This window comes from Pinus tabuliformis, chromosome 5_2, assembly GCF_031772625.1.
Source record: "Pinus tabuliformis cultivar Carrire ecotype Pingquan chromosome 5_2, CPIR1, whole genome shotgun sequence".
Lineage (NCBI taxonomy): Eukaryota > Viridiplantae > Streptophyta > Pinopsida > Pinales > Pinaceae > Pinus > Pinus tabuliformis.
The window spans coordinates 879,729,933-879,741,979 of NC_142306.1; the positions used below are offsets into that span (position 1 = coordinate 879,729,933).

The 12,047-nt window shown below is 39.0% G+C and overlaps 1 protein-coding gene across 2 annotated transcripts in view; it reads right to left on the bottom strand.

The window, feature by feature from the left end:
- Positions 1-7,984: 7,984 nt before the first annotated feature.
- LOC149162116 (Hydrolase-like protein family) overlaps positions 7,985-12,047 on the bottom strand; it is a 118,747-nt gene continuing 114,684 nt past the window's right edge. For both annotated transcript variants that reach the window (XM_089437146.1, XM_089437147.1), the window contains exon 11: positions 7,985-8,252. In XM_089437146.1, the coding sequence (XP_089293272.1) occupies positions 8,148-8,252 (105 nt within the window). In that variant the 3' untranslated portion in view covers positions 7,985-8,147. The remainder of the gene's footprint in view (positions 8,253-12,047) is intronic.

The window sequence follows — 12,047 nt, forward strand, 5'->3', positions numbered from 1 at the left end:
CCGCTCAGGAAGTCCATCATGTTGTCCATCTGTGGCAGTGGAAATTTGTACTTGATGGTAATCTTGTTGATGGCCCTCAAATTTGTGCACATTCTCCATTCTCCTTTCTTGGGAGCCAGAACTGTTGGAATTGCGCAGGGGCTCAAACTCTCCCTTATCAGCCCTTTATCCAACAATTCCTGCACCTGTTTTCTAATTTCTTTGTTATCTTTGGGGCTCATCCGATATGCTGCCTTATTCGGTAGACTTGCTCTAGGTATAAAGTCAATATGATGACTTATACTTCTCTTGGGAGGCAACTTATCTGGTAAATCGTCCACTACTATATCGCTGAATTCCTGCAGCATTTCTTGAATTTCTGCAGGCAAATCAAACACTTCTGTGTGTAACAACATTGTTTTTGCCCTTCTTACAACAACATAGTTCACTTCATTATCTTCAATCTACTTCAAAAACTGTTTTCCACCCATTAGTAACACTCTCGTCCCGCTTGTTTCTGCTGTCTCCTCCTCCTTGATGGGCACAAGTGTGTGCTTGATCCCATCTTTGACAAACTTATAACAGTTTGTCTTCCCGTCATGCACTACCTTCCGGTCATACTGCCATGGCCTCCCTAGCAGTATATGACATACGTCCATTGGCATAATATCACAAATAACCTTGTCTTTATACCTGCCAATATGGAACTCAACTTCACACTGTTCGTCAACCAACAGTTGATGGCCTTTCTGCAACCACAATACCTTGTAAGGAGTGGGGTGCTTCAGCCGCTTCAAACCCAACTTCTCTACCATTTCTGTGGCAACCAGATTATCCGTGCTCCCACTGTCGATAATCAGCTTGCAGCATTTTCTGTGCGACTTACAAACTGTTCGGAATAATGCTTTCCTTTGAGTTTGTTCAGCTGTTTCTTTGGCTGGTTTTAGCAATACTTTATTCAACACTAAGGCTTCCCCTGTTTCTGGCACATTCTCTGCTTCCTGAGGTGGTGCCTCTGCTTCCTTTGGCTGTGCAACAAACGCTCCTCTTTGACCAGCTTGTTCCGCTTCAGGACATTCAAAAGATCTGTGCCCCCACTTGTGGCACCTGTAGCACTGATAGTTAGCTCCTCTGCCTCGGCCATTCCCTCTTCCTCGCTGATATGGCCTACCACCTCTAGTGCTGTCTCCTTTTTCTGTTGTCCCAGAAGTTTTGGAACTGTTGCCTTCTTCACTATTGCTGGCAGTTCGTCCTCTGCCATAAGACTGTCCTCTTCCTCTGCCAGTTCCCCGTCCTCTCCTAGCATTTTGTTTTCTGGTGATCTTCTCCTCTGCCTTCATGGCACTCTGGTAGGCTTCCCCTATGTTTTTCGGGGAAAGAATGCTGATTTCATCTAATATTTCCAATCTCAGGCCGTTTACATACCTTGTTGTTTTCTCTGGAGTGTTCTCTGTATAACCAACTCTTAAATTTACCCAGTAGAATTCTTCAGTATACTCTCTCACTGTCATCCCTTTTTGCTTCAAATTCTGCACTTGTCGATGCAGTGCAATCTGGTAGTCTTTGGGCAGAAATCTGCCTTTCAACTTGGCCACCATTCTGGACCATTTCTTTATTGGCAACTTGTTCATCCTTCTTCTCTCCGCTTGGACATTGTCCCACCACAGGGCTGTGTGTCCCTTCAGCTTTGTTGCAGCGAACTTAACTCTCTGATCTTCACTGACCTCTTCACACTCAAAATATTTGTCCAATTCGTTGATCCAGTCCAACAGAACTTCTGTGGACAAGCTGCCGTCATAATTTGGAATTTCTGGTTTAGGCTTGCTACTAGCCAATAGGACCAACCTCAACAATCTCATTTCCGACCCTTCTTCATCCGATCCATCTATTGTCACTACGGCTTCTTTTTTGCTATCATCTCCTACCTCTGGATCCCTTCTCCTTCCTGCTTCAACTGTCTCCAAACGGGCAGAAGTATCCTAATTTCCTCCCGCAATCCTTCCTCTACTACTCTCCGGGCACCTCTTCCACGACCTCGTCTTCCTACCTCCATTTTCAGACAAACTCTAAATCTTGCTCTGATACCACTATGATGGGTGATTTACGGTTTAACACCACAATAATAATTAACAACGAATGATTAAATCAATGATTATGTGATTAGTTTGGTAATCAAGGGTTAGTGCTGATATTTTGGTTGCATTGATGATTGTATTGATTAACATGTACGTCGAGAGCACAATTGTCCTGGCCTTGGGTTTCTTTCCCCCTCTTGGTATAAACCCTAACTGTTTCGTTGTTACTTAGTCATTTTCGTTCTGCTTTGTTTGGGGTTGAGAGCTCTGCTTGTCAGTTCTATGGGTGACTGTAAATGTTTCAAGTCGATGCTCTGTTCACGTCAACTATGGGCTTCTCTGTTGGTAGGTGGGTAACTATGCTCAGTGTTTGTATTCACATTCTCGTTAGCTCGGCTCTGTCATTTGATTGTTGGCTTTGTTGTGAGGGTTTCTCTGCTCTCTCGGTGGTCTGGTGCTCATTGTCTCTCCTTCGTTCCTCACGCGTTCTGCTGAGCTTTCTTAATGGTTTCTTCAGCTGCCTGTATGGTTATTTTGTTGTTTGACTTGTCTGCGTGTTGTGAACATAGGTTGCGGCCTCAAAAGGACCCTTTCCTCTGTGTTCGCTCAACTCCGGTGAGGTATTAACTCGTTCTCTACTAAACGCTGCATCCACAGTTTTTCTTGTGTGCTAACAATTACTGCTCCTTGTGAGTAGGGTTTCTTGTAATGGTTGCGACCCAAATGTGGGTTCCTTCGTCCAGCGCTGACTGATGAATTGGTAAGTTCCCTCGGGCTTCTTCTCCCTTCTGTCACTCACTGATTTTTTTTGTTTAACATTCAATTCAATGTTGCTAATGCTTTTGTATTGTCTCTGTGTAGGTTGTTGTGGCCTCTTGTCGGACTACTACTCGACCCTTCCTCCAAACAGAACCGGTAGGGTCGTTCCCTGTTGTAACTTGTTTAGTTGAGGGTTTCCTTAATCGTTTCCTCCCGCAGTGTAGTCGGTCAATAGACTAGAACTTGGGTCTCTGTTGTGTCGTCGTTTGGTTGATAGCAAATTGGCCTTCGGGCTCAATTGTATTTTGACTTCGTTGATTCTTCAGTGGACTACAACGATTTCAGGGTTATAACCCTAACCCTCGTTTCTCTGTTCTGCTCCCGGAGGAGGGTTTGCTTGGCCTTAGGGCCACTGGACTTTAGAACTTGTATTTGTATAAGTTATATGCAGGTTTTGATACTGTAACGCTTTTAAAGATGAATGAAAAGAATTTTTGATGTACAAGGTTACCTCTTTTATGAATGCTCTTCTCTGTGGTTGTATTTGTTTAATGAACGGCTTCGGCTGTAGCGCACTCTGGTACTTCTGTAGTTTGTCGATGTGACTGGAACTATCTGCTCAGTCTTCGCGTTGATATTGTGCCTTTGTCTGTCTTCGATTTTGGAGTTGTATCTCTGCTTGTCACTTGGTTACTGGAACTTCGTCTCTGTTTATTCTGGAAGGATTTCTGGTAAATTATACAGTTGTCTTTACGTTACAGATGATAGAAATTAGATAATAAAACAAGTATTGGACAAATGGATTCAAGAATGAAAAATGTCTCTCTTTGTATTACTCTTCTATGCTGGAATGTTGAACCCTTTCCATACTGTGGTACATTTGTTTTGTAATCTTACAATACAATTATGCAAATTGTTTGCAGTTATTTCTTCAGTTACACAGTTGATAACTATCTTGTTGTTTTAGTTTTCTCATTTTGTGGAATACATAGATAATATATTTCTTTCTATTGTTTTTTTTTAAGTAAATAGTTGTAAAATAATAAAAGAAAGACAAAACAACAGTGTCGCTGTAACCGCCTCCACCTAACTGTGATGTCCCTAAATACCTATTAATTGATAATGAAATAAAATAAGTACCTACACTGTTTTTAATTAGCAAACATAAATGAAATCTAAAAGATGATGAACCTCTCCTCCTTAGCTGAGACCAACACTTGGTCATGGTGCCCTTAGCTGGATGCTCCTGCATCTTCTTTCCTCTCACATGAGGAATGACATGACCTTTGACTCATTCCAGAATCAATCTTTTTGGCTTAACATTCTTTTTGTTAAACTATGCCAACTGTACAGGGTCATCAGGTACTGCAACTGGGTTCTGTGTGGTATTTACCATAATGTCCCAGACTTCTGCTTCCTCAAAAATGCTCTAGATTCTCTCCTTCCATGCACTGTAGTTGTTCTGCCCATCCAACATGTCTTCAATTCTCAAGCCCAAAGACATGTTTCACTGTCCTACCAAACTGAAAATTTCAAATCTGTGGTAAAGGTTTATGTTTTCTGTGTAAAAATCAATTCGCTGTAATTTTCATTTTGTTGTCTCAAACTGCACTTTTCAACCAACCAAGCTCTGATACCATGAAGAATTTCAACTCCCACTCTGGTTATCAGTTTTCCTTATCACTCCATGCATTTAGTTTTAAATCCAAGCATGATAAAAATTCTAAAATCTGGAAATGACAATATTTTCTGAAAACACAAATTTAGAGATTTCACAACTGCTGAAATTGCAGAAATAAAACACAACAATATTATGACAACCACACACATAAAATAACACAGTGATTTTTTGTTAATGTGACTCTGAAAAAACCCCCCTACAACTTTTGGGGAAAACTAGTTTGAGAGCTCTTATTTATTTCTAAAAATGCATTCATAGAGAAACTGAAATACACAGTGAAAATTCCAGCAACCACAAATTACAACTTATTTCGATTTTCGTGCTTGAACTCCGCCTCAAAAATCATGTCAATCAGCAAATTTCCAAAACAAAATTTTTTCCAACAATAAAACAACATTAAATATTGCACAGCCTGCCTCGAAAATCGTGGCTGAAACCTATTGTACAAACTGCGGATTTCAGCAATACGATTGCCTCAAAAATCGTGCCCAAAACCTGCCTCGAAAATCATGCCATTTGTTGTTGTTCTTCTTCCACGATTTCTATGTCTTTCTCCTACTGTACGGTTTTCCCTTGGGATGCGTGCCAATAAATGTCGCTGCCTGGATTCGCTGAAACTTCTTGTTTCTCTCTTTCACTTCCTCACTGCTCAAAAATTTTCTCCTTGCTCCCTCTGCTCTCTCTCAAATGCTCATGAAATAATGAATTGGTCTTTTTCTCATCTTTTCTTTTTACTCTTTAAATGACCTTTTGGGTTACCCTAAGATCTAATGGCTGAGATTCATTTAAATCTAGGGATGAGAATAAATGTGCCACTTACATAAAGACCAACTTAGTTTTTTATTTCCATAGTTATTTTTTCACTTTCTAATTTTTCATTGACTTTAATAAAATCACCTTTAAATTAGAATGTAATTTTACCATTTATAAAATCACTTTTAAATTAAATTAACTTTACCATTTATAAAATCACTTTTAAATTAAATTGACTTTACCACTTATAAAATCACTTTAGGGAAAAGTACAAATAAATTTGGACACTTTTCCCTAGGCCACATATCAAACCCTTAAAGAACCACTTGTCCTCTAGTACCCAAATTTTAACAAACAAATCTTGCAACACTTGAATCTATAGTTGCTTTAGGAAAAACAATGTCGGGAAAGGGGGATTGTATTGTCCTCTTTGAATTAATTGCCCAAGGAAAGACATGATAGCCTATCTAACCCCACAAGCTATAGCCATTTGAGAAAGGGAATTATTGTTTAATGTTACTAAGGTAATATTAGATAATAAAAATTAAATGGGGAAAAGGGAGCAAAACTTGCAAGTCACTCAAATTTGAATTTAGGAGGGAAAAACCCCCAAAGAGAAACTATATAAGAAAAGGAAGAGAGTCCTTGTGATCGTCATGGATTGTTATTCATTTGATTTTGGACTAAGAACTCTAGAAGGGTTTCAAGACCCTTTTCTTTGAATGGTTTTGGTAGTGAAAGATTTCGCCATAGCCCGCCTTTCCACTTTTTCTTGCTACAAGACCAAATTATTGTTGGGATCTATTTTTTTTTAGGCATGCTACAAGACCAAATTATTGTTGGGATCTATTTGTTATGAGGCGGCGAAGGGCTGGAGTCTACGTTTCTAAGGCAGTGAAAGGCTGGGATCTATTTTTTTAGGCAGTGAAAGGCAATCTTCCTAAGGTAGTGGGACACTGAGATCTAACTTTCTGAGGCAGCGAAATGCTGGTATATCTTCCTAAGGCAGTGGAACGCTGAGATCTAACTTTCTAAGGCAGCGAAATGCTGGTATATCTTCCTAAGGCAGTGGAACGCTGAGATCTAACTTTCTAAGGCAGCGAAATGCTGGTATATATCTTCCTAAGGCAGTGGAACGCTGAGATCTAACTTTCTGAGGCAGCGAAAAGCCAAGAAGCTATCCTTTTGAGGCAGTAAGTGGCCTAAAGGGCCACAACCAGGTGGCAGCAAGGGTCTAAGGGTGAATTCAAGCTGTCAGCTGACTAGGCACTGAAGCAGCAAGGGTGAATAACGATAAGGTAGCAGCAAGGCCTGCTGATGTGATTTTGCGGCAACAAGGGGATGGCTACAGTTTTGTAAGCCTATGAACCATGTTTGTGTTGATATCCCTATTGGGGCACTGTTGATCTTTGTAAATCTATTATTTGCTTGTTGAATCGGTCCTAATATTACTTGTGTATTCAATAAAAGATCATTACTGTTTTATAAATTGATGACAACTGCAACACTGTTATGAAATACAATTATGTCATGTGTTTACTGAAACCCTGACTCAGAATTGCATCCCAAAGGTAATCTCACTAAAGGAATTTTATACGAAGGTGCATAGAGAATTGCAACACTATTATAAAATACAATTATGTCATGTGTTTATTGAAACCCTGACTCAGAATTGCATCCCAAAGGTAATCTCACTAAAGGGATTTTATACGAAGGTGCATACATTTACATCTGGAAAGTGGGAATTTGATCCAAGTAGAGAAAATGTTCATAGTTTAAATGTATTTTTTCCATTAAACAATATTTTAAAAGAGAATTCTCGTCACCGTGAGGTGCATAAACTCCACAACTAACTGTACTTTTATGTTGCATATTTTTCACGCACACCTTTCATACAGCAACAATTTATGAATAGACTTTTTCACCTTTTCTATCAAAGCCATTATTCTCCAAGTAATACACTCGGCAGTCAACCATATCCATTTTCATTTTAAGGATTTCTGTAGCCAATTTCATGTAATCCATCAATATTGCTTTTTTGAGTTCATTAACTACTAATTGCTGCTTGAGCTTCAAATGATTAGTAATTAGTAATAATGAAATACAGTTATGGCGTTCCGTATTTTATTGTTGATGCAGTCATTGTACATATAAAGAAGAAATTAAGTTTGTTGTGCAACATATCCAAAACAAATAAAATTCCACGCGCTCTAATTCTTTCCTGCGTAAGAGCAATTATCAAGGACACCATTAAGAATCTGCGTATTTTAAGTGAGGCATATACAGATTGATGCATATAGTAAAACCCATAAAAGGAGACTGCAACATATGTCTTAGTAAACATATATGAGAGGAAATTGTAGCAGGGATGTGTTTCCTCCGATGGGATGAAATTATGGCAAGGATGTGTTTGGCTCCGATGTTTGAAACAAAAGCAAATCTTTATGACCAATGGCATTCTTGTGAAGCAAGAAGAATCTTAAAATATGCAGCTATGATGATGGTCAGTTTTTATCCCTCAAATTTGGAATTTAGGGAGAGCAGTGATTACAAACTTTGTCCATGGCAAATCTTTTGACAGAATTAGCTTCTCAGATGTGTATTTTCATATTAATATATTGATGAAACAACTCCATGACAGGAGACTGCTATGGAGAAAATATGGTTAGAGAACTGCCCAATCTAAAGGAAACCTATGACCTATAAAAGCTTCAATCATGAGATTCAACAAGGAAGATATTCCAAGAATCAACTTCTAACGAATGATATTATTCCATGAAAAAGTTTCACAAGACCCGAGTCTGAAAAATATAGGTGCATTATATTACACATTTGAACACCCACAGGGGCTCAACTACATTAAGCAGAATTACAATAATGTGACAATTCATACAGTGCTTTTAAAGGCTTGCCGGAATGAATGTCAAAATTTCTTGCTGTTTCAGACTGTCTGCAACATGAGCCACGACTCCAGCCCCTGCATAATGCAACCACTCCTGTTTCACCTGTAAATATTTTCAACCCTTAGTACATGCTCCAAAGATGATCAAAATATTATATTCAAGCACTATCCTCGTACAAAACACAAGAACTCTACTCACAGTTACGAATCCAAGGTACTACATGTCAAGAGTAGAAGGCATGATAATAAAGTGAGGGTTAAAAAACAATACTGAACAGAAACACATCGGAAGATAAGCCTTAGTAAAAGCTCTCAAAATGGCACTTCCACGTGTTTGTCAATAGCACATAGAAATGATTTCAAGACTGCATTTCTGAACCAAATAACAATGGAAAAAAACCGGCATACAGAAGAACCAGCAAGCAGGCATTGAATGGCAGCATTCCAGCTTTATCCTGTAAGAACAGTCTCATGTGTAGATGAATTTCTGCAAGGCACCATTTCTCATTTTGGTCCATTGGAATTCTAGTAAGTTAATAAGAATTTTCATAGGTGTCTTGACATTTTGCATCTTATATGTTCACTTGAAATCATTAGAATCCACATTTTCTGCAAACTATAGTTCTTCAATGCAATTCCTTCAAACCAACTGTTAAAGACTTGCTCACACATCTGCAGACAAGGAAACAAGTAAAATAGATAGGATTGTAGCAGTCAGTTCATAATGCATGGCACCTTATCAAGTAAGGGAATGTGTTAATCAAGTCTAGCATTGTATCTGTAGCAGACCACGTCCACATCTGTAAGAGGAGCTATATAACCAAACCAAAGCCCCCAATGGGCAGTGGGGACTCATCATCTCTAACGCTTAGAACATGCACTCATGAAATCATCAATAGCATAGTTATAATAAAAAGTAAATACGGATGATGCCTAAAGAGCTTTTAATCCCCTAACCAAAATCTCAGTGACAGCCTCATTGACATTTGTAATACACAAAGTACCCATTTCCTTTCTCAAATCCCATCCCCTCACCTCAGGAAAAAAGTTCATCTAACTCCCATATAATGTGATCATGCTCCAAACTGGAGGTCGGGTAAAACAGGAGAATACCATGATGGTAATTAGCTTAAATAGGGGGAATGTAAATAACTACCACTACAATGCTGCATAAGATCTCTATCTAACAAAGCTTCATTCTTTTAAAACCAGCAATCCTCTTGGCAAGAACATTCCAGAAAATGGTTAGCATCTGCTATTGATTGGAATTTTCACCACAAGACAACTGTGCACCAAGGGCAAGATACTAGTAGCCTTAAAAACTAAATGTGCCAATTGTTTCTGAAGTTGTTTCTTCCCTCTTTGGATTCTGTGCCTCTACAATTTTCCACTAGTGTTATCGAAGTGAGTATAGTAATGCAGAGATATCACATAACTAGACATCATTAGATACAGCGAACACGCTTAGAAATTAGAAGTTAGAACATTAATCCAAGAACCTTTCTAAGCAATATTTTAGTTAAAATTCACTTTACTACAGTACAACATATTTACAATTGCCTCAGACTAAAGTCTCTAAGTATTTAGTTTCCATTATAAATTTGGTATTTAGTTTCCAATGTCCATTACAAATTTGTAACATATCCATACAATAACATTGCTGCTGGAATGGAATCTCGACAAATATTTAAATCAGTAGGCCAAACGTCATGATGGTTTCTTTTGTAGTTCTTAAGATTCCTCTGCAATTACATCACTACAGTATGGTTTCTGCTCTTATTCATAACGTCTACACTGTACAACCTCAGGGCTATGGCCTTCTTATGTGGACCAAGGCCCAAAATCCTTGGAATGAAATCTTCTCTAGAACTCTGCAACCTTGGGGTTGTGGCCTTCTTGCATGCTCTGCAACTTTCACATCGCAACCCTCTCAAGTGATTTATAACACTGGGGTTGTAGCCATCCCAAGTCTTCCACAACCTTGGCGTTGCTGCGTTCTGAAGTCTTCTGTGGCCTCTCTCAAAGAGTATTCGACCTTCAAAGACAGACTTTATATTTGAAGGTGCCCAATCTTACTCAATTAATTGTACCATTACAAGGGAAACGAAATGATATTATTTCATTCTAAAGAATTTTATATTATATTATATGATGTTAGAAATTAGGACCCTCACAAGCCTAGTGAACTAGCCAAGCCAAACCTCTTGTAGCCTGCATCCTAGCATGAATGAACAATATTCAATTTCAATGCTTTTACAACTTGTCCTACAGCCATCATGGTATTGATTGATGATGAGATTGACAAAGCATGTCATCTAGAAGTGTTTACCCCACTCAAATGACACGAGTTACAAAAAGATGAGGTTGGATGCAAGTCCTAGAGGATTTTTGCAAAATAGTTACACCTCAAACCTGTTGTTAATTTTAGTTAACAATGGTATGTTCTATGCTTAGCACAATTTACTTCAATGTTCCTTAGCAGCCCAATGACAATTTCCAATACCAATCACAATAATCACATTAACAGTAAAAGCAGATAGAACATGAAACAAAATGCAGAAGACAAGCCAAGACAAGATGACACCAGATTTGGTGGATGCTAGGAAAAAGCCCCAATGTGGGGAAAGCCCTTTGATCGAATCTTCTTATTATTATATCAAATGTTCCACAGAGAGAGAATACAAAAGTCAAATTGACTTACCCAATTCAAAGTCAAAACAGCCCTGTAAATTTCTGCAGTCCACTGCAGTCAAACTTCAGCCCTAACCAGAGAGTCAATGCTGGTGAAAGCAGCAATAGAATGACTTAAAAACAGCTCGGTCTTCCCCAGTCAAACTCAGCCTGATCAGAAGGTCAAAGTTAGCCCAAAACAGTCCAGTCAAACTCGGTCAAAGAAGAGAAAACTGCTGTAATTTTCTGTGGTCAACCTGCAATTTGGTCTGTGGTCAAAGTGTTCAGAAAACCTCGGTTTCTGTGCCAAAAGTTTCAGCCTGCTGGGACAGAAATATCCCCAAAAGATCGAAGTCAAATGATGCCCAAAAGGTGCTGGTCAACGCTGGTCAAACTCCAGTCAACTCTGTAATTTTGGCGCTGTAAATCAGCTTCTGAAATTTGTCCTTCTTGATCCACACGTGTGAGAGAGAAGAATGCCCAATGTATTACGAACCAATGAGAGAATGAGAGAGAATGTGTGAGTGATGAAGATGCCAAATGAGGTGGAGGGACACTTGTATTTTAACCAGTCGATGAGGGTGGAGTCATGTCTATTGGGCTTCATGAGCCTACATGATGATGTGGCCGACTTGAACAAATTGTACATGAGTGGTGTAATGTTTCAAAAAAGAAATAACAGTGATAAAAAAAGCAAAATACACATACAACACAGAAATATTTAGACAACAATTAAACACCCATAAAATTGCACCAGAACTGCACCAAACTGAGCCATTTTATTATCAAGAGGAGAGTACAAATATATAGAATGTGTGCACCTGGGCTTGCCAAAGCAAGCTAGGCAATTCCAGGTGAGAAAAACGCTGCCCCAGATGCAAAGAAATGATTTCTCCTCAAGCTTTGCATTGGCCCTGGAAATTCTGCAACTACTGGCTGGAAGAAACCCCTATTTGAGCCTCCAAAATTGCTCTGAAAATTCCGCCAAATTAATCTTGGACTCTCCACCACAAACCCAGAAAAACCCAGAAAGGGTTTTGGCAAATTCTATAGAACACCTGGGACCCAAAATTTAGGCTCACTCCTCCCCCACTAGCAGCCAAATAACTTTATTGTTTGGGGCACCTCCTCCAAAAATTCTGCAAAATTAAAAGCAGACTCTTTGACCCTGACCCAACAAAATGAAGATATCTCTCTCCCTACTGACCCGACTATCACTGCAAATAAT